The sequence below is a fragment of the Anolis sagrei genome, chromosome 5 (genome assembly GCF_037176765.1).
Source record: "Anolis sagrei isolate rAnoSag1 chromosome 5, rAnoSag1.mat, whole genome shotgun sequence".
Taxonomy (NCBI): Eukaryota; Metazoa; Chordata; class Lepidosauria; order Squamata; family Dactyloidae; genus Anolis; species Anolis sagrei.
Genome location: NC_090025.1, coordinates 170,159,124 through 170,182,195, shown reverse-complemented (window position 1 = coordinate 170,182,195; position 23,072 = coordinate 170,159,124). Strand labels below are relative to the sequence as shown.

At 39.1% G+C, this 23,072-nt stretch overlaps 1 protein-coding gene across 1 annotated transcript in view; it reads left to right on the top strand.

Annotated features, from left to right (window-relative positions):
* Positions 1–735: 735 nt before the first annotated feature.
* Positions 736–23,072, top strand: part of WASHC4 (WASH complex subunit 4) — a 45,069-nt gene continuing 22,732 nt past the window's right edge. The window contains exons 1-13 of the mRNA XM_060776913.2: positions 736–871; positions 8,810–8,949; positions 10,913–10,966; positions 11,350–11,415; positions 11,563–11,608; positions 13,329–13,396; positions 16,368–16,450; positions 18,322–18,364; positions 18,710–18,813; positions 19,440–19,560; positions 20,073–20,196; positions 20,305–20,432; positions 22,018–22,178. Of these exons, the coding sequence (XP_060632896.2) occupies positions 811–871; positions 8,810–8,949; positions 10,913–10,966; positions 11,350–11,415; positions 11,563–11,608; positions 13,329–13,396; positions 16,368–16,450; positions 18,322–18,364; positions 18,710–18,813; positions 19,440–19,560; positions 20,073–20,196; positions 20,305–20,432; positions 22,018–22,178 (1,199 nt within the window). The 5' untranslated portion in view covers positions 736–810. The remainder of the gene's footprint in view (positions 872–8,809; positions 8,950–10,912; positions 10,967–11,349; positions 11,416–11,562; positions 11,609–13,328; positions 13,397–16,367; positions 16,451–18,321; positions 18,365–18,709; positions 18,814–19,439; positions 19,561–20,072; positions 20,197–20,304; positions 20,433–22,017; positions 22,179–23,072) is intronic.

Below are 23,072 nucleotides of genomic sequence, written 5' to 3'. Positions count from 1 at the left end.
TTAAATGTCCTTTGACCAGTATCTGGCCACTTGGAGTGCTTCTGGTGTTGCTGCAAGGAGGTCCTCCATTGTGCATGTGGCAGGGCTCAGGTTGCATTGCAGCAGGTGGTCAGTAGTTTGCTCCTCTCCGCACTCGCATGTCGAGGATTCCACTTTGTAGCCCCATTTCTTAAGATTGGCTCTGCATCTCGTGGTGCCAGAGCGCAGTCTGTTCAGCGCTTTCCAAGTCGCCCAGTCCTCTGTGTGCCCAGGGGGGAGTCTCTCATCTGGTATCAGCCATTGGTTGAGGTTCTGGGTTTGAGCCTGCCACTTTTGGACTCTCGCTTGCTGGGGTGTTCCAGCGAGTGTCTCTGTAGATCTTAGAAAACTATTTCTAGATTTAAGTGGTTGACATGCTGGCTGATACCCAAACAGGGGATGAGATGTAGATGTCTCTGCCTTGGTCCTTTCACTATTGGCTGCTACTTCCCGGCGGATGTCAGGTGGTGCAATACCGGCTAAGCAGTGTAATTTCTCCAGTGGTGTAGGGCGCAGTGGTGTAGGGCTGAAATGAATAGATGACCCTCTCTTCCAACTCTAGCATTCTACGCTCAGCCCGGTAGGTGTCGCTATGGCGCGTTCAATTCCTTCGCTGCTATTAACTAACCCAATTGGGCCGCCGCGCCTGCCAACTTCCTGTCCTCGGCGGAGAAAAAACTGCATTTCCCAGAACTCCTCGCGGGCGTGACAGGAAGTCTCGTGCCTTTCACTCTGACGAGGGGAGAGAGGCTGCGCCGCCGCCGCTGCTGCTGTGGGGTGAGAGGGCTTGTCATGGCGCTGGAGACGCTCTCGCCGGACTGGGAGTTTGACCGTGTCGACGACGGCTCTCAGAGTAAGAGAAAGGAAAGGGAATGGAGGGCAGGCGGGGAAACAGCGGTCTTACAGACTGCTAATGAAGGCTTTTCCCCTTCTCTCACAGCCAGGTGGAACCCCCCTCCCCCCCCCCCCCCCGCAGTCACTTCGAACCTTCTGCACCCCACGTGACCCGGGGATCTGTCAATCACCACCTGGGTCCTGCTTAGGGCGATTGGGGAGTATGTGCATCTACACTGCAGGATTAATACAGTTTGACACCACTTCAACTGTCCTGGCTCAGTGCTCTGGAATCTTGGGAGTTGTTGCTTTTTAGAAGGTCTTTAGCCTTCTCTGCCAAGTCGTGCTGGTTCCATACCAGACTGCAATTCCCAGGAACCCATAGCATATCCAACCATGGCAGTGGAAGCAGTGTCAAACTCTGTTAATGCTACAGTGTAGATGCAAGTGAGAACGTGCTCAAAATAACCAATGAGATAACCTGATAAGGAAACCATTTTGCACCCAAGTCAAGGTGGCTAAAGGTTATAAAGGCTGAATTTCAGGGTCCACATCTTGTTCCCACCTCTCTTAAAGAAAGGAAAGGAAAATATGATAGAAATGAAGCCATTTCAGCAACATATATGCCTATTTTAAGTTTACATTTTATTGATGTGCATGATTTTAATGTGTTTTTATTTGTTTATTTCCTATATTTATACCTCACCCTTCTCACCCCTGAGGAGGGACTCAGGGCGGCCTCACAAACATCATACGGTGTAATCATAATAAAACAATCAACAATACATTAAAATATTAAAACAATAATTAAAGCAATTGATTAACACATGCCTATTAAAATCAGATGGATGGATGGCATCCTTGAAGTGACTGGACTGACCTTGAAGGAGCTGGGGGTGGTGACGACCGACAAGGAGCTCTGGCATGGGCTGGTCCATGAGGTCACGAAGAGTCTGAGACGACTGAGCGAATGAACAACAACATTAAAATCAGAGTCTAAAATCCAGTCCGGGTAAAATAATTGCCATAAGTGTTAAAATCTTCTTTTACTAGCTGCTCAGTAATTGAACGCTTTGTCCCAAAGCCAGGTCATGATTTTTCTTCTAAAAGACAGGAGGGAGGTGGCAATTCTGATGTTTCTGGGGAGAGCTTTCCAGAGGCAGGGGGCCACTGATGAGAAGGCCCTGTCCCTCATCCCCACCAGTCGCATTTTAATCTCTATATCTTTTAATATATGCATTTATCTGCGTTAATTGTTATTGATGTTTAACTGTGAAAACGTAACTTAGTTATATTTGGAAAACCAGAATCTCTATAGCCTTTTGGAGAAAAATGGCATTCACAATCATTTAGAAATCATAACCTTTTGTAAAAGTATGATCGTCCAGAGAAGTGCCAAAAAAACTCGTTTGAGAAAATAATCTCTTTAGTGGTATATAACCACATTTACTTATGCGAGGCAATTTGGTTTTCAGTTGTTAGACTGATAACTGAGGGCCCTTCCACACAGCCCTATATCCCAGAATATCAAGGCAGAAAATCCCACAATATCTGCTTTGAACTGGGTTATCTGAGTACATACTCAGATAATATGGGATTTTCTGCCTTGATATTCTAGGATATAAGACTCTGTGGAAGGGCCCATAGAATATTAAGGCAGAAAATTCCACAATACCTGCTTTATCTGAGTTCAAACTGCCATATATTCTAGTTTAAAGCAGATAATGTGGGATTTTATTCAGCCATGTGGAAGGGTCCCTAGTTGTCTCTCATCTGTTAGGAACAGAAATTATGCCAATCCACAAAATATAGCAGTTCTTCAGAAGTGGTTTTTCCCCCCAAAAAACATCTACTTTCCTATAAATTATCTTGTTTCTATCCCATTCTTTCAAGAGACAAAAATAAAGTAGACTTAGTTAAAAGAAACATATTTGGTTTACTCACAACCTTCATGTATTCAGCATACTGGCGGTACATAACTTGTCAATTCTGTTACAGATGGATTTGAAGTGGTTTCTCTGTTCTCTGTTCTGATAACACAGGGCATCTTTCTTACAATCAACAGTAACATGAGTTTGCTCTTAACGGTCCAAAGTCTAATGGTGTCTCTCCTCTGAAATGGAGTCTGAGCTCTGAGCAGTCTCAGGTCTGATCATGTGGTCTGCAGCCCTTCCCACAACCTCAAGAAACATAGAGTAAAGGGAAAGCTGTATACCAAAACATACATATACAGTACAGTAAGCAAACAGAATCATATACAAAACAAAACCCGAGGATGTGGACAAGATACTTGGAGGAATGAGGCCTACCACGTCCATCCTAGACCCCTGCCCATCCTGGCTTCTAAAGGAGGCCAGAGGGGGATTGGCTGAGTGGGTTGAGGTGGTGGTTAACGCCTCCCTTCGGGAAGGCAGAATTCCAGCAAGCTTAAAACAAGCTATAATAAAACCGCTGTTGAAAAAACCATCACTGGACCCCACTAAATTTGACAACTTTCGGCCAGTTTCCAATCTTCCCTTTTTGGGCAAAGTCCTGGAACGCGTGGTGGCCTCACAACTCCAGGTATTCTTGGGAGACACGGATTATCTGGATCCGGCACAGTCTGGTTTCAGACCGGGACATGGAACTGAGACAGCCTTGGTCGCCTTAGTGGATGATCTGCGCTGGGAGCTCGACAGGGGGAGTGTGTCCCTGTTGGTGCTGCTGGACCTCTCAGCGGCCTTCGATACTGTCGACCACGGTATCCTTCTGGAGTGCCTTGCGGGGATGGGTCTCGGGGGCACTGTTTTACAGTGGCTCCGGTCATTCCTGGAGGGTCGCTCCCAGAAGGTGTTATTGGGGGACACCTGTTTAACCCCACAACCCTTGTCGTGTGGGGTTCCTCAGGGCTCAATACTGTCCCCCATGCTGTTTAATATCTACATGAAGCCGCAGGGTGAGATCATCCGGAGTTTCGGGGTACAGTGTCATCTGTACGCAGATGATGTCCAACTCTGTCACTCCTTTCCACCTGCTACTAAGGAGGCTGTCGAGGTCCTGAACTGGTGCCTGGCTGCTGTAATGGTCTGGATGAGGGCAAACAAATTGAAATTGAATCCAGACAAGACAGAGGTACTCCTGGTCAGTCGCAAGGCTGAACAGGGTATAGGGTTACAGCCCGTGCTGGATGGGGTCGCACTCCCCTTGAAGGCGCAGGTTCGCAGCTTGGGTGTGATCCTGGATTCATCGCTGAGCCTGGAGCCCCAGGTCTCGGCGGTGACCAGGGGAGCATTTGCACAGCTTAGCTCATGCGCCAGCTGCGCCCGTATCTTGGGAAGTCTGACTTGGCCACGGTAGTCCACGCTCTGGTTACATCCCGTTTAGACTACTGCAACGCTCTCTACGTGGGGTTGCCTTTGAAGACGGCCCGGAAGCTCCAACTGGTCCAACGTGCGGCAGCCATGATACTAACAGGAGTGGGACGCAGGGGGCATACAACTCCCCTGCTGTACCAGCTCCACTGGCTGCCGATCTGCTACCGGGCTCAATTCAAGGTGCTGGCATTGGCCTATAAAGCCCTAAACGGTTCCAGCCCAAGATACCTAACTGACCGCCTCTTGGCCTATGAGCCCACGCGGACTTTGAGATCTTCCGGGGAGGGCGCTCTCGATCCCGCCTGCGTCACAGGCACGGCTGGCGGGGACAAGAGATAGGGCCTTCTCGGTGGTGGCTCCTCGGCTGTGGAACACCCTTCCCGTGGACATCAGGCTAGCCCCTTCCCTGTTGATATTCCGCAGGAAGTTAAAGACCTGGCTGTTTAAGAAGGCATTTGATCAAGAAGTGCAATAACTGGTAATTTGACTATAGGAATGGAACAACGGAAATGATATTGGATTGTGGCTTTGACAATGAGACGATTCGGAATGTAGTAGAATTTTGTAGTAATGTTGTTGTTTTGATAAGATGTTTTCTGATAATGATGAATTGTGGATTATTTTGCACTATGTTTTGTAAATTGCACCTGTTTTTTCATGTTGTACACCGCAATGAGTCGCCCTAGGGCTGAGAATTGCGGTATATAAGCGCAGTAAATAAATAAATAAATAAATAAATAAAATTACTAGTGGAGGCTTGAAGAAAGTTGCTATAGCCAACAGTTATGTCATTGTCTAATGTTTGGTGCTGCCTTTATTTTTATTTTGGTGTGGATGTTGGGTATGATTTGGGTGGTTTCAGTTAGTTCATCCTTTGTTTAGTACAGCATTAAATGTTTGCCATAACTTGTTGTAAACCGCCCAGAGGTCCCCACAGGAAGATAGAGCGGGATATAAATAAAATTTTATTTTATTATATTATTAATTGTGGTATATCCTGACTCAAGCCATGAAGAGAGGCAGATAAATAAATAAATAAAATGTGCTAAACGCTTTATTAAATAATTTATTTATTTTAGTTGCTCATTTGAAATACTCCAAAATTGCCCACATGGGTGGCTGAGATAGTGACACCTTTCCTTTCTGATATTTTAGTATACACAAAGTTTGATTTATGCACAAAATAATTTAAAATATTGTCTAAAATTACTTTCAGAGTATATAATTTGTTTCTGATATATAAATGAATTTTATTAGATTTAGGTTCTCATATCTACAAATGTAAAAAATTATTTCATGCACATAAAATTTCATAATACTGTCTAAAAATTTCCTTAAGTTTATATGCACAAGATGTCTATGAGACATAAGAGTTGTTAAAACTTGTGTTCCATCTCCAAAATATTTCATTATGTATGCAGATGCAAATACAGCTAGTCCAAAATCTGGGGAGAAATCCCTGAAGCTTCTAGCCCTTAGCTTTTTGGATAAGGGATCTGGGATCTCCCCCCCCCCCCCAATATATATTCCTGTCACAAAGGCATGCAAGCATTTAAAGGCCTCCATGTCAAGTCTTGCGTATAGTTTGTTGTCACTGGAAAAAAAATCTCCCATTCTAAATTTTGAATTCTTGGCGTATGATTTGTGCTTTGCGTTTCTGGTTTTTTTTGGTTCTGTGTGGTTTGTCTTGAAAGGTTAGTATTTGGAGACAATAGCTAAGGCTTTGGGAACTAAGGGCTAGTTTTTTATGGCCTGCCAAAGTTTGTGGCATGTACATTTGTTAGCTTTTTTAGTAGCCACTTGTTTTCTATCTCAAGAGACTAGCATAGTTATGAAACAGTAAAAATGTCAGTAATTATTTTGAAAGCAGTTTCTTTTGCCATAAATAACCCTGTTTTTAATGTATTAATTTGTTAGCCATCGCTGTCTGTTTCCGTTATTTCAACTATCACGTTAATTAAAGCTCCTGCATTGGAAAAGATGCTAAAATCACCTTTAAAATGCTTCAACCATCCTTGCTGCAATTACAATTGTAAAGCCCTTTCTGGTTGTGTAATCAAGGATGAGTGGGACTTGTAAGTGTGTGGTTGTACAAGGATGAGTGGGAATTGTAAGTGTGGATTGTGGTTGTGAGTACAGAACTTGATGTGACCATAATGTGGAGAAAATTGGTTTTCTCATGAGTTTAAATAGGGAATAGTGGATGAACGACCCCCCCTGCCTGGTCATACATTATCCATTCAAACAGTTTGAAACCTATGACCATGCAGATGATGTTGAATCACAGTTCCCAACACCCATGATCTTTGTTCATGTTGACTGAAGTTGAAGCAAATTGGTATCAAGCATTGTGAGGGTGGTCAGAATTATCTCACTCCAAGCTATCATTGTTGGCAATAGCTGTCACCAGTTTGAGACTGATAAACTCATTCACTTACCATATTTAGAGCCATAGTGGGTTTTCAAATCTCTTTTAGAATTTTTTAAAGGCATAGAACTAAATCTATACTGCCAAATAATCTAGTTTGAACTGCATTATATGGTCAGTAGACCCATATAATGCAGCACAAATTGTGTTATTTTGCAGTGTAGATCCAGCTTTAATCTGCTGAATGAGCACATTCAATTATATCTGTCTGTTGTAACTTTCTACTGACTGCAGCAAACTTCTTTGCTTTTATTGTTTGCCTGTAGCATGGCTCCTCTAAATGCCCTTTCCTCTTCTCTGTTGAAGTTGTCTTCTCTCTCTGACAAACAAATTCCCTGGTGATAGTAATGCTTTCCTTCCTCTTTGTTAGTTTCTGTTTCACTTCATTTTTTTAAAACAGTCCAATTTATTCCTGGAATAGTTTGTTTTTATCATCCCTTTCATTCACTACAGTTTCCCACTCCAAACCTTGGTGTTTCTATTCTGTGATTTTCCATTAAGTGGATTTTCCCCCCTCTTAGACACAATGTTTATTCCTGCTGTTACTCCTTCCTTTAGCCTTCCTCTGTCAGAAATGGAATTAGTCACTTGTGAAACTTTCTTTTAAATTAGTGTCACGTACAGTTATTTTGTTAATATTTTAATGATCTCAAAAATGTACTGTAATATAAACTGCTGTTTGAAAAATTCAGCTTTAGGCATAGTGTGAACTGTCAAATCTAATAGAACCGTCATGAAGTGATTGCTTTCTGTTATGGTAATCTAAACCATATAATTTTTAATTCCAGGGATAGGATTAACTTTTCAGTCTTGGCATCCCATTTGCCTGATCAGAGTAATATGCCCAGTTCTGAGTATTCAAACATGTGAAAATCTTTGGTTGCTTCATCAGCAAGCTATCTAGAAAACACTTAGGGGCCCTTCTGACTCTATTGTTTTATGGAGTTGTAACTGCATCCCAAATGCTTTTTCTATCATAGAGAACTGTGCTAGACTTGTACTTGTGTATCTGAAGGTATAATTGTAGAAGTGTTATGAGGAAACTAAGGAATAGACTTCTAGGAATAGTGTTCAGGGACCTAAAATACAGAATGAGCTGAATCTAACATGCAGTACTAAGATGAAGAAAATGGTTTGGATTTTTTTTGGGAGGGTATGTTCTGTGGAAGAGAATGGGAGCAAGACTTACTACTTAATGTGAATGCTAAAGTGAGTGAGGGAAAAAGAAGGGCGAACTATTCAAATCTTTTTTGTCTGTTTTTTTTCCCTAAAAAGAGAACTTCAGAAATAAGGTAACTGGTGAGGATGACTTGTGTACTGAGGGTAGTAAATGAAATAGCTTGTGCTCTCGGAATATCTGTCTGTTGTCTGTGAGAAAACAAATGAAGAGTCATGGGACTAAAGATAGGCAGATGTTATAGAGCAGTATTTTAAAACAAAGGATATCGGAGGCTCATGACCTGTTGATTTGACTTCAGTACCACAGAGAATATTAGAATAGATGATAAATGAGTTGGTTTGTAAGCATTTTCATACCCTTGCACAACAATAATTAGTAGAAGCCAGTGTGGCTTTGTCAATAATAAATCCTACCGGATAAATGTTATCCTTCTTTTGATCATTTTTACTAAGGATAGTCAAATGTTTTTGATTTATCCTTTTATCAGTGTTCTGTGGTAGACTATCAAGTAGTTTATGTAAATCTCTTGTTCCCTCATGGTTTATTCATTTTAAAAAAGTGTTACATTAGTTTGTTTTCAATTCCCTGCCAATTTGCATATTTTTATTGGAAGATCATTTGATGTCCTCCAATGCAACTCTGTGGTAACTTCTAGAAGAAGCTTAGTGCAGAACTAAAACAATCCAGAGAAATATCTTGTTGGATGCGGGTAGGTGGTCCTGAGAATACTGGGGTCATATTGTAATGAAAACATGGCAGAAAAAATGGTTTCCGTGACTAGTTAAACATGAGTGCCTATATTCATGACATTTCACCATCTTCTTTTTGTGTAATATGATGTATACCTAGGTAAAATCTTGCAATTTGGGACAGAAAGGTCCTTTGTAGTGAGGCAAATTTCAACCTATAGCACTGTAAGATAAAGTTGTGGGAATGCGTTAATAAAGCCCATTGTCTGTTTCTTGAAAAAGTGAAAATCATACTATTTATTTTTAGAAATCCATGTTGAAGTGCAGTTGAAGAATTATGAGAAATTTCTTACTGCATACACTTCCCAGCTGAAGAGAATTGAAGATGCGTTGGATGATTCCGTAGGAGATGTTTGGGATTTCAATCTTGATCCTATTGCATTAAATGTAGGTTTGAATTTAATATACATACATGAGTCTTCATTTAATTTTGGATTCTTCTTGACAGTTATTCCTTTATGTCACCCCACTGGATTTTATTAGGTCCAGACTTTGATCCCCTTCTGTATTTTCTACAACAGTTATTCAATCTTCCTTTTTATCATAAAAATTCTGTGAAGAGGAAGAAAAGACAGAATAAGATGGGGAAACATTATCTTTTAATTGGTAGAGCTTGGAACCTGAAAGAAGTATTAATAGTACAAATAGTGGCTGTATACATGTAAGCACATTGGTAGTAGTGGGATCGCCACGTGGCTATGTGTAGAATAGAAGCCAAAATGTCTAGCACCCCCATGGTTTTCGAAGAGGTAGTAAGAAGCAGGCCATTTATTTGTTTTTACAGTTGTCTGTGGTAGTTATTATTTTTCCTGAACAGAGCCATAGACTTAATTTTATCACATACATATGTACAATATTTTATGTGCTATACATAAACTTTTAAAATTACAAAACATGCACAAACACAAACGACACCACATAAAAATACAATAAGTAAAAACTGAAGATGTAAGATCCCTATCTTAAACTTCTCCTTTCTTGGCTTCCACTCAAAGCATCCTGGTCTTGAAAGAGCCTGAAGGAAGCAGGGAGGGTCTTGCAAAGCTGACTATTACCAGGTTGTTGATGGTCTGGTCAAGAGCTGATACTAGTTCCCCAATTTTTTTAAAAAATGTACAACAAACACTGATAAAGAAGTTTTCCAGGTTCTATGGCCATGTTCCAGAAGTATCTACTGAGGATGCCTGCCATAGATGTGGGCGAAACATCAGGAGAGAATGCTTCTTAAACATAGCCATATTCACAGCAACCCAGTGATTCCGGCCATATAAGCCTTCAACAACACATTGATAAAGAACTTTTTTTTAAAAAAAGGGGAATATTAAGAAGCACAAATTAACTAAAGAAAGGTTAATTCACTAAAGATAAGATCAAAAGCATCTTTGTGCTTTTTCTGGTATTATGTCTAAAGACTAAAAATAGCTCTAAAGAAAAGCTGTAAGAAAAGACACTATCTTCATACTGCCATATATTTATAGTGAGCCATTGGTTCCAGAATGCCACTTACCCCCAGGAATATCAAAATATGTTGATCTGAAGTCCCATTGTAGACAATAGCATCATAAAATTTTGTCACTTTAAATAAAATTACAAAATCAAAGGTTTGTTTTTTAAAAGATTTTTGGGGAGACGGATACTTTAAATTCATGGATAGTTGAATCCATGGATGCAGAGTCCATGGATATAGAAGGCTAACCTATGGATACAGTCCCTCAAACATATAAAAATACTTATTCATTTGGTGCTTCTCTGGATTCAGGCCATAATCAATAGTTTACTGATTATTTTACTAATGATTTATAATCAGACCACATTTTTATGCTTTGACTAACTTATTAATATATTAAAATTTCTGGGTTGCAAGCTTTCCAGTAGCCATACATTCTTGTTAGAATGAAAACCTAATTATGTAAGGATATTGCTTGAATAAGCTTCTGGCGTACTGCACTTTTAGTAGTGCACATGAGCCTCTAAAAGCAAGCAGAGTGTCTGCCTCCTCCTCATTTCTTTCCTTTATGGATATCTAGCCATTACCCCATTTACAAATTGAGTAAGTCACTTAGGTATTTACATTTGATAGCCATCATTTATTCAGTATGATTTTACAATGAATTTTTGAAAGGTTGCATAGTTCAATCATGTGTGTTTTCTCAGGGGAGTAAAATAGAGCATTTTGCAAGGATGGGAACTGGTTATCTTTGTTGCTTGCCAGCATCATAAAGCAACAAAAAGATGCCTTTGCAATTGCGCTGGATACTCATCATGAAAGGACTATATTTTATGTTTGCTTTGTCATGTAGCAGACTTCCACTTTTCCTTAAAAAACCCTCATGTTTTTGTTTGATTTTAGCTTTTGCCTTATGAACAGTCTTCCTTACTTGAGCTCATAAAGACAGAAAACAAGGTAAAGATATTAAATCTCAAGTCCTTTTTGCAAAATTGTTTGTTGACACTAGTATAATGTTAAAATCTTTTGTGCATTTACACATTTGATCTGATAATGCTCTATTTACAGACCATTCCTATTTGAAAATTTGCAGTCGGGAAGACATTATACAAAAAGGGAAAGGAGGTGGGATGGGAAGAGAGATAAAAACAAACCAAGGGACCAGTCCTTAGAATTACAGACTTATTACAGTGTCCAGACTGAATGAAATAATTGAGGAAAGTAACCAAATGAAACTGCTCTTTTTGTAAAGCCTGTGTTGGTGCTGCTCTCAGTCTTGTCTTCTGATGCACCTGTATTTTTACTATTATGTTGTACCTGTGTTTGTTTTATTTACCCAGGTCCTAAACAAAGTTATCACTGTGTATGCGGCTCTGTGCTGTGAAATCAAAACATTAAAGTATGAGGTAATATTGCATAGAATTCATTAACAATGAACTGCTGTCTAGATTTTTGCACATGCTATAATTTTAAGATGTAGTTGTATATTTTTTCTGTCTTGAGCCTTTATAGACTTCTTATTCAAAGAAAAACATATCTGCTTTTGTCCTCAGGCAGAAACAAAATTTTATAATGGCCTCTTGTTTTATGGAGAGGGAGGTAAGTTATTGGTTATGCTAATATGTGAAAATTGTGTAGTAATATTGTGCTGTGCAATGTTTTGGAACTTGGGAACAGAATAACTTATAAGTGGTGTGTTCTGCATCAAGTGCTGGGCTTTTGAGGGACTACATGTGCACATGAATATATCAGGATTTGAATGTCACAGGGGTTCAGACAGATGGAGGCAGGTATTTAACTCTTGTTGGCTTCTACATTCTTCTCTTAGACTGACAGAGTCTTGTGCTTCCCAAGAAATCTTTTCCAAGTTGGCAATAGTTTCCTATAAGGAAAGAAGAATGTCTTCTTCCCTCCCTATATGAGTAAGGTGCTTGGTGTTTGAGTAACTTTTCTGATTGAGATCAAATGATGGTAATAAACTGGCATTCGTAATTGACATTAAAAATGATGTTTAATTTTGAATCCATATATTTCCAGTAAAGGTGTTAGAGATAGGTATTGTGTATTCTGATAGGTCTGTGAGGAACAATCATGGGCCACTGATGGTGTGCATTTTGAAGACTGTATGTTTGAACCAATTTTAGAACTTTGAGTTGGTATGGAAATTAGCAAGAGCGTTTCTTGTTAAAATATAATAATTCTTTGATGGGTAAGCCATGAGAGTCTTTTTGTTAACGCTGTGTTTTGGACTGAAAGAATGTTACTACCAAATAGTTTGGACTAAGATGACAGCCATCTGACCAGATCCCTCGGGGTTCATGGAGAAATGTGAGTCTCTTTTCTCACATCAGTAGGATGAATGAAATCAGAATAATCTACTGAAGATTGCTTCATTCATGCTTTGTAGGAGGAAAAGGCCTTCTGAGGTCATACAGCAGACTTTTCTGTAAAGCTGGTGAACAGTATAACAACTATGTCTAGTACATGCTACTTTTAGTATTCACTGAGGAAGAAAGATTTTAACTAATACAATTTTGCATTAAAATGTGAATGTCTTTAAGATGTAGTTTTTTATGTCATGCCCTAATTTTATTAAAATATTGTTTGAAAGATATAATGATATGTTGCCAAAACTGAAACAAGGGACTTTTTCTGATTTGTTGCCTTACTGGCAGGAAGTAGAGAAAGAATAGTACCAGCTGCAAGAGATACTGTTTTAGCTACAGTTCCTTCCTGGCTTTGGCCAAGATCCAGTTGTTTACTTTTGCTACATCTCGCTGCTTCCACTGACATTGGCAGCTCCCCCCCCCCCCCCCCCGCAACTTCTTGTGAACCCTAAAAAAATTGCTTTATTACCCTGGAAATCTTTCTGAGTAGAACAATGAAAATATTTAGCTACTTGTATCAGCGCTTATTCTTCTTTTATCCTTTGATGGATATGACTCAAAAACTGTTCAGTAATTTTGTAACTTTCCACATACCTAATTCATTTAGATTTACCTGATTCAATGGATTCATTCTGATTGGGATTAACCAACAGAATTTCAATGATAGTATGTTACCTTTACTGAAAAAAACACAGATAAAAGTCTGAAGCGATATTTATAGAAAGAACCTCTGATACAGTTTATTGTCAACTGAAAGTATCAGAGTACACAACAATAGTAACATTTTATTGAAAGATAAATTATTTCCAATTGAGCTGTTCGTATAAAATGTGTTTTAAGATACAAACAAAACAACTTATAGCAGATGTTAATGGATGACAATAAATGCTGTGGTTTCTAACACCAGTGTATCTTTCATGTTTGCATTTTAGATATGGATTCTAGTAAAGTAGAAGGAGATAGCCAAATTAGGATGGGAAGATTTATTTCATTTTTACAGGTAACTCCAGGAGACTATTCATCTTATTTTTCTGCTGGGCAAGAGATATCATAATTGTTCCATGCCAAGGGAGTGTTCGTCTTTGAAAAAAATCTAAACACTTTTTAGCTATCCACAATCACTTTTCATTGCATAGAAGGCAAGTGCCTATAGTTATGAGCACTTTTGAAAAGCACATTGGATTTTCTGTCCCTCTGTGATCTCTGGTCATTAATTTCATAGCTGTCTGTAACAATTGAAATGGCAAAACCAAAGCTGTGTACCTGCACTGTAGCCAAGTGCTTCAACAGAAGTTCAGGCATTTTGATATGATGGTTACAGAGGCTCTTTGACTACAGTGTTCATTCACTGGAAAAGAGGTATGTTTCTGAGGAAAACCAACTCCCACATTTCTGTTAAATGCAAGCACAATCTAAATTGCTCAACTTCCTGTATGCTGTTGAACAAATACTTCTGTGTCTTGCATAATTTTAGTGGCATGTGATTCTGCATGTTAGGATCATTTCCTGTGCAAAACAGAATTATCTTAAATCAAGGAAATGCAGAATTAACTCTGAAATTTTTCTCCATAGTTAACCTGTGCTGATGCCCATTATTCCTGAAAATGTTTAAATACTCTAACTCAGGGGTCCTCAAACCTTTTAAACAGAGGGCCAGGTCACAGCCCCTCAAACGTTTGGAGGGCCAGATTATAATCTGAAAAAAGACATGAATGAATTCCTATGCACACTGCACATATCTGATTTGTATTGCAAAAATAAATAAATAAAAACAATACAATAATTAAAATGAAGAACAATTTTAACAAGTATGTGTTGTATTAGTATTTTAATGGGAAGTGTGGGGCTGCTTTTGGCTGATGAGATAGGATTGTTGTTGTTGTTGTTGTTGTTGTTGTTTCGTGTCCTTTCAAGTCGTTTCAGATTTAGGTTGATCCTGAGCGAGGGCTGGTTAAATGACCTTGGAGGGCTGTATCTGGGCTTAGTTTGAGGACCCCTGCTCTAACCGATTTCTGTCTTTTGAGACAGACATCTATTGTCTCTTTACTTTACTCTCTTTGATTTTTGAATGACAGATATGGGTGAAAACCTTTCAAAGAGATGCCTAGAGTTCATTTAAATTTCTCATTACTTCCTGCCCTTCTTTTGCAATTTTCTAAAGCATGAGGCTGCTAGCACTTTTCAGAAGATGAGAGGTACTGCATAGTGCTGCATTAAGACTCCCTATTTGGAGTCCTATTGCAATTGGAAGTGGCAGCAAGATCAATAGAACTAGATTCTATTCATTCTGAGAAACAAAGCTCTGGAAATGAAATATAATGTTTGGCCAAACTGTTAAGCCTAAAACCATTCAGCTGCCATTCAAGACTTGATCCTGGATGCGCATACTGACCTGACACGTAAATGGAGACTTGGCTGGATGACACTGGAAGAGTCAATCTCTCTCAGCTCTGCCCCCCCAGGATTCTCTGTGCTGCAGCAGGCAAGGCCTGGGGGGTGGGGAGGTGGAGTTACAGTGATCTATTGAATATGTTTATTATAAGGTGGGGAACCAGGACCGAATGGATGAGGGCAAACAAATTGAAGCTTAATCCAGCCAGACAAGACAGAGGTGCTCCTACTCAGTCGTAAGACAGATCAGGGAGTGTTAGATGGGGTTACACTCCCCCTGAAAACACAGTTTGAGAGTACTCCTAGATTCGGCTCTTAACCTGGAGGCCCAGGTATCAGCAGTGACCACAAGTGTTTTTGCCTTTAAAGCTAGTGCGTCAACTGCAACTGTTCCTGGAGAAATCAGATCTGGTCAAGGTGGTACATGCCTTGTTACATCCCAATTGGATTACTGTAAGGCACTCTACATGGGGCTGCCTTTAAACAGTGCTTGGAAACTTCAGTTGGTCCAAAGAGCAGCAGACAGACTCTTTACTGGGGCTGGGTACAGGAAGCATACAACTCCTCTGTTGGAACAGTTCCACTGTCTGCCAACCTTTTTCAGAGCACAATTCAAAGTGCTGATTTTGACCTACAAGGCTCTATATGGCTCCGGTCCAGGTTATCTGAAGGACCACGTCTCTTTCTATGAATCTGGAAGACATCTATGATCTACTGGAGAGGGCATTATCTTGGTCCCATCACCCATTCAAGCATACTTGGTGGGAACAAGGGAGAGGGCCTTTTTAGTGGTTGTGGAATTACCTCCAAAGAGAAACCAAAATGGTCCCATCCCTGCTGGCTTTCTGCAAACAGGTCAACAGGCTTTTGGGGAAGGGGAGGCTCTGGGGGATTGGGGGTATATGAGTTTTAAAGGCCATTTTAATATGTTTGCTGTATTTTAATTCTGTTTTTACCACACTTTTATTATTTAATTGTTTTTTTAACTATTGTATTGCTCTTTTTGAACTGTTTAATGTGGATAGATGTTAACCACTTTGATCCCTCATGGGGAGAAAGATGGGATAGAAATAATAATGCCTACCTTTAATGGCACAAATGCCTACCTTTAATGGTATCCCAACCCAAACCTTGGGGCGGATATTCTCACCATTGCCTCTTACAATATATCTACATGTGGTAAAGGTCTTCTCTCTAAGTAATTCCCACCTCAGACCTCAGAGATGCAAATCAATGTTTACGGTTGACCACTGGAGCTATTGGAACATGAAAGATTATCATTCCAGGACAGGAACAGCTACAGAAAAGGGGCTTTTAAATAGTAGGGCATGCTTATGTATGCTAGTCCCAACTTGTAATTTCAATTAAGGTGCACCCACCTCTTTCTCCCTTCTGATGTGACTTCAAAAGGCATTTTCTCCTTGAAGATGGATCAGTTGAGTGTGGACAGCAGTCAGTTTTTCGCTGCAAAGCTGATAACAGTAATTACTATTGTGGTGCACTAGTTTCAAAACTTCTCAGAAATTGTTGGAGGTTACATTAAGTTCTCTTCCCCCCCCCCCCCTTTCTTTTTCTTTCAGGAGCTGTCTTGCTTTGTGACACGGTGCTATGAAGTAGTGATGAATGTAGTTCACCAGTTGGCTGTCCTTTATACTAGTAACAAGTAATTAATTTGCAACATGCTGTTTTTTACATAGAATCATAGAATCATAGAATCAAAGAGTTGGAAGAGACCTCATGGGCCATCCAGTCCAACCCCCTGCCAAGAAGCAGGAATATTGCATTCAAATCACCCCTGACAAATGGCCATCCAGCCTCTGCTTAAAAGCTTCCAAAGAAGGAGCCTCCACCACACTCCGGGGCAGAGAGTTCCACTGCTGAACGGCTCTCACAGTCAGGAAGTTCTTCCTCATGTTCAGATGGAATCTCCTCTCTTGTAGTTTGAAGCCATTGTTCCGCGTCCTAGTCTCCAAGGAAGCAGAAAACAAGCTTGCTCCCTCCTCCCTGTGGCTTCCTCTCACATATTTATACATGGCTATCATATCTCCTCTCAGCCTTCTCTTCTTCAGGCTAAACATGCCCAGTTCCCTAAGCCGCTCCTCATTGGGCTTGTTCTCCAGACCCCTGATCATTTTAGTCGCCCTCCTCTGGACACATTCCAGCTTGTCAATATCTCTCTTGAATTGTGGTGCCCAGAATTGGACACAGTATTCCAGATGTGGTCTAACCAAAGCAGAATAGAGGGGTAGCATTACTTCCTTAGATCTAGACACTATGCTCCTATTGATGCAGGCCAAAATCCCATTGGCTTTTTTTGCCGCCACATCACATTGTTGGCTCATGTTTAACTTGTTGTCCACAAGGACTCCAAGATCTTTTTCACACGTACTGCTCTCGAGCCAGGCGTCCCCCATTCTGTATCTTTGCATTTCATTTTTTCTGCCAAAGTGGAGTATCTTGCATTTGTCACTGTTGAACTTCATTTTGTTAGTTTTGGCCCATCTCTCTAATCTGTATTCAACAATTTATTTGTTGAATACACAGATCAAAAGTACATCACGTTGGTGTGATGTTACATATTCTAAGAAGGAATATGAGGTGTGTAGCTGAAACAGGCTTCAGAATTTAAAAAGGGCAATTTGCCTACATTTAGATATACAATTAAATAGATAACAATAAAAGCATGTGCAGCTTCCTCTTGGGTTGCTATTGTTAAGGTAATCTTAGCAATAGCTAGTGGAACAGTGAAGTTGGTTTATTTCCACTAACCATAGTTAAGATTAACCAGACTTTGGTGGGTTAACAGCTAATAAAATAGAAGCAAAAACTTCTATGCATGCAGTTTTGTGGCTTATTAATCTGTAAACTTCAAATTGTGGTGAGATGAGGTTACCACTGTCAACATTTGAAAAGATGGAAGAAATAACTTCCTGATACTGAAGCCATTTGAAGTCAGAGCCTTTTGTGAGTGTCCAGTGCAGAAAACTGAATTGAATTGGATGCATTAGCTGAGGGGTTTGGCATCACTGGGAAATTTTGTAGTATGTTACAGTTGTTAATGTCAGTATTATGGCATCTTGTAAATGTACTGTGTTATAGTTTTACCTGTTTTCCTAAAATGAAAGACTTTGAAAACAAAAAGTTAAATGAAGGAATTTTTATAGATACAAATTACTGTTAGGAATTCAAGATTGGAAAGAATTTTTCAGTTCTTGTGACTCACTAGATTGAATGCCATTTACTAGTAAGTGTAATCTATCAGGAATTATGAAAAAAGAAAAAAGGCTGTGAAGGACCAAAATGTTTGTTTTGTGGGCAGTATTTCATTTTGTGGCTCAAACTCATGCAGGCTTATGTGGTATGATATAATGTGATTTATACATTTGATTCAACTTTTTAGTAGTCACAAATAATGGGTTCTAATCTTGCATATTAGAAACTCCAGTTGTATTGTATTTCCTAACTATGAAAATGTGTGCCTCTAAAATAATTTAATTCAGTTGTGTGATGTATAGTGTGATTCTGCTTTTTCAGGACTACGCCCAAAGTTATAGAGACATCAGGAGTTCATTTTCAGGTAAGGAATATTTAAGGATTTTGTCATGATATTTATAAACATTATAGAGGCTGGATCAGTTCATTTATTTCTTTGAGAGCAGGATATCAATAGTAAAAAACCTAGATTCTTTAATAGGATCTGAATGCCACTTTCCTTCAGGAGTCCCTTCTTATTAGCTATGCTCTATGCTTCAGATTAGTGAAGAGAACTTTTAGGCATGTACATCTCAAATATATCTACTGTGTTCTCAGAGATACAAACACTATAAATGAATTCCACTGACTTCATGAGGGTTTATCAACTAAAAAGTGGTTATGGAATTATAATCTAAATCCATAATGAATTATGTGATGTTCCACACAGGCTATGTATGAGCATCTGGGGGAACTCCTGACAGTTTTACTCACATTGGATGAGATAATATATAATCATGCTACACTGAAAGATCACTGGACTATGTACAAAAGGTATGTGAATAAATTGTTAAGTGGATGTTCACTTGCATGGTAGAAACATATCAATGGGGTGGTCATTTGAAAGAGTAGTGCTACACCAAGACTATCCATTTTAGTGAAGCCTGAATAGAAGCTTTGCTGTATTGCACTGTATAAACTATGTAGCTTTGGTGTATGTATGTTCTGGTAATTCTTCCCCAGCCCCTTGTTCAAAATCTACACAACTCCCACTAAGCATCATGTGGCCCTATCTGTGGTTGTAGTTATTGGTACAGTGATTGAACTGCGGTAAATTGCTCTTAAATTACCTACTTTGTAATTGTGTGGCCACAACAGAGGCAGACATCCACCCCTAAAAATTATTTAGTATAATTTCTAGGATTATTATGTCCCAGAAACATTGCTAAGCAAGAGGGATGCCATTTGAAGTGGCTCCAAGGCATTGTTCAGTGCAAAATAACCTAAAACTCCTTGGGCACCTTTTATTTAAAGGTAAGCATTCCCTTGTTCATACAATTTTCCTGCTCTTCCAAAATCCTGTGGAAATTTCTCCTTTCCACCCCCCTCATCCTAAATTTTATCTATCTATGGGAATTTGGTTTATTTTTAATGGTTTGACTTTTGCTTTGTTGTGTCAGGTTACTAAAATCTGTCCATCACAATCCTTCTAAATTTGGAATGCAGGAAGAGAAATTGAAACCATTTGAAAAGCTGCTATTAAAACTAGAAAGCCAGTTACTGGATGGGATGATATTTCAGGTAATATAATAAATACCCAGTAGCTTATGCTGCTCATACTGTTGGAATGAGAAATGTGTAGCCTACCAGATGGTACTAGTCTCCAGCTTCTTTCACCTTTGACTGTGCTAGGATATCTGGGACTTTTACCTCAACAGAAAATAAAGAACCACAAGTTTGTGTTCCTGGTAATGGAGTATAAATGTAGCTTATAAGATTCTATAGAGCTGGAAGCTTGTATTATGAATGCAGTTCCAATTAAATTTGTGGTTTTGTGATTTAAATTGTATGATCCGGCTTTCATAAGCTAGTTATCTAATGCTTGAATCTGTTGGCTGGTTGATTCATTGAACTATTGAGCAAAAGATAGCTACTGTATAAAGATTTCAATTTAATTAGAGTTTGAGTCTGATTTTATTGAATAGAACTCTTAAGATAAAGGACAACTTGTAATTTAAATTGTCTATAGATTGAGCTCATAAAACCCACAATGGTAATGTTGTAAATCATTGTTATTTCTCATCCTCATTCAGGCTTGTATAGAACAGCAGTTTGATTCCCTGAATGGTGGGGTGTCAGTGTCGAAGAACAGCACTTTTGCCGAAGAGTTTGCACATAGTATTCGCACAATTTTTACCAATATTGAAGCTAAGCTTGGTAATGCAAATTAGACACTATTTCATTGTTATTGTTTGTAAAAGTTGTTAACTTGTTCGTCTAGTGGCAAACTTCAAAAATATTCTTTTCTGTGTGTATTTGTACAAGGTGAACCCTCAGAAATTGACCAGAGAGATAAATACGTAGGAATTTGTGGGCTCTTTGTGCTGCATTTTCAGATTTTTCGGACTATAGACAAGAAATTTTACAAATCATTACTGGACATTTGCAAAAAGGTGAAGATTTTGCTATTTGTAACTTTCCTCTAACATTTCACACACAATGTGAAATAAAAACGTTTAATAAATATAATTTCATGCAATTCCTTCAGTTTTAGATTGCAATAAATAATTTGTCACCAGTAGTCAGTTATTAGAACCAGAATTAGTAAATCTAGCTTTAAAATAACTATAATACTTTATTGTTTTCATGATATGAATTTCTTTTTCTTTCTGAATAGCAAAAACTCATTACTTACGTACAGCTAAGGAACTGATAACATTTTATCTTTATTCTTACTATATAGCATTCAGGTTGTTTGGGAAAGAATGAAGTAAAACTTTGTCAGTTTTTATGAGCTTTAATTCTAACCATGTAACATGGATAGTTACTGTCCTAGATATTTATTTGCTGTAAACTAAAATTTACTTTTTGGTGGCCCTTATATTTAGTATAATATAGTTAATGTTGTATCCACACTAGTATATTGGGAAGCATAGAATCTTTTCTTTAGTTATATAGAAAATGCAACCGTGTTAGGGTAATAAATTACCTAAAATATGTAGCTAAACAGTCTTACTTAGGGATTGAATTGTAGTGACAGTAGTCTCTAGTCATCCCTCCTTGATTGAAATTGATCCTGTGTAAAACAAATAGTACAGAGTTGTCATGCCTGTTGTACTTGTCTCATCAAATCCATTTCAGTTGGGCAACTACAATGTTAATGCACAGATGCTCTGATACTAGAGGAAGTACGCTATAAACTTATGTGTAAGTCTAGAAATTATAGTAAAAAATCAACCCCAAAACACTGGGTCAATGTGACAACTCTACTTCAACTCATATCAACAAGGTAACTGTCCATTTTTCTAAGTAAGCCAATAAAAGGTGAGATCTTAGACCAGGTATGGGAAAACTTTGGCCTTCCAGATGTTTTTGACTCCAACTTTCACAATTCCTAACAGCTTACCGGCTGTTAGGAATTGTGAGAGTTGGAGTCCAAAACACCCGGTGGGCCAAAGTTTGCCCATGCCTGTCTTAGGCCATCCTGGGAGAACCTAAAAGAAGCACCAACTCCTACTCTATGATAGCACTGCTTCCGGCTTTTTTAAAAAAGCTTGAATGTGAAAAAAGCAACTACAGCCAGCAGTGGCTGGCTTCCCAAGGTAATAATGGTGCTTTCCCCTCAATCTATCCATGTGTCATATCAAAATGAGCATATATAGTAATTTTTCTTCTAAGATACTAGTAACCATGAGAAGCTTGCTTTAGTTCCCTTAGTCATAACTGGGCTTCCTTTCCATAGTACTGGTGTCTGTTCCATTTTGACGTAGCAGAGCTTAAATTACTTTATGCAGAAAGGAAATTATTTATATTATTTTAAATGGGTTTTAAACCTGTGCTGTTATGTAGGTATTCCTGAAATGCTTAATGGAACTTTAAGAGCATGCATGCCTATATAACACTGGTCTACATTTATATAAGTAGTTTAGTGACATCGTAGTTTTTGCCATTGAATTGCCTTGACATGAAAAAATTGGCATCTCTTCTAATGTGAACTTGCCCTCTTTTTAAACAATATTTTAATGTTTAATGCTCTAGGTGCCGGCTATAACTCTTACTGCTAATATAATTTGGTTTGCTGACTCCTTTCTGAGCCAGAAAATGCCAGCTGCTGCCAAACTTCTGGACAAGAAAACGTTTCAGTCCATTAAGTTAAACAGAGAAAGTTTTCTACAACAGAAGGCCCAGTCACTTACCAAGTAAGTTTTAATAGGAGAATGCCTTTCTTTCTTATTGGTGCATGATTGTTTTTCTGTACATAATCAGGACATTTAAACTGAAATTTTAAACCAAGGTGAGAATGGTCAGTACATTAAAAGTACCAATTTTATTTCCCTCCAAATTTTGGTTGTCTGTGCCAATTTTCCACAGTTTCCTCCATAGGAAAAAATGCTAGCAGTGACGGTGGTGGCAGCAACAAGAGCTGTTTTTCTAAAATGCCTTGCTTGCTTCTAGGGATCCTAGAAAATCAACTGGGAGTAAAGCTGCACAGATAATTTCCCATATGTTTTTGGTTTAGGGCTCCTAAAAACAAAAAAGGCAATTTGGAGAGAGCATGTTCCTTGCTTGAAGGAGAGTATTCATGACAGCCAGCTCTATTTAAAGTGCCTGTTCTTGCTCCCACAGGTCCTGGAAATAAAGAGATGGTAGGACATCTTCTCAGCCACATATGTCAAATGTCTTTGTTCCCAGGAAGCAGGCAAGGTGTTTTAGAAAAATACATTAGACACAGGACTCTTCTTCTGACAGTAAACAGGGTGCTTAAGTGCCACTGCTGCTGCTGTCACCATTACTTTCCTACTTTTTTCTTCCTGTCATGGCTACTGGGAGTTGGGGAGAGAACAGCTTCTTGAGGGGAAACCTCACCACTATAGAAAGTACTGGCCAAAATGTGAGGAAATTGCAGGAGGCTTAGCAAGTAATAGGGCTGTGGTGGTGCAGTGGGTTAAACCGCTAAGCTGATTGGAACTTACTGATTGGAAGGCTGGCGGTTCAATTCCATGGACGGGGTGAGCTCCAGTTGTTAGCCCCATTTTCTTCCAACCTAGTAATTTGAAAACATGCAAATGTGAGTAGATCAATAGGTACAGCTT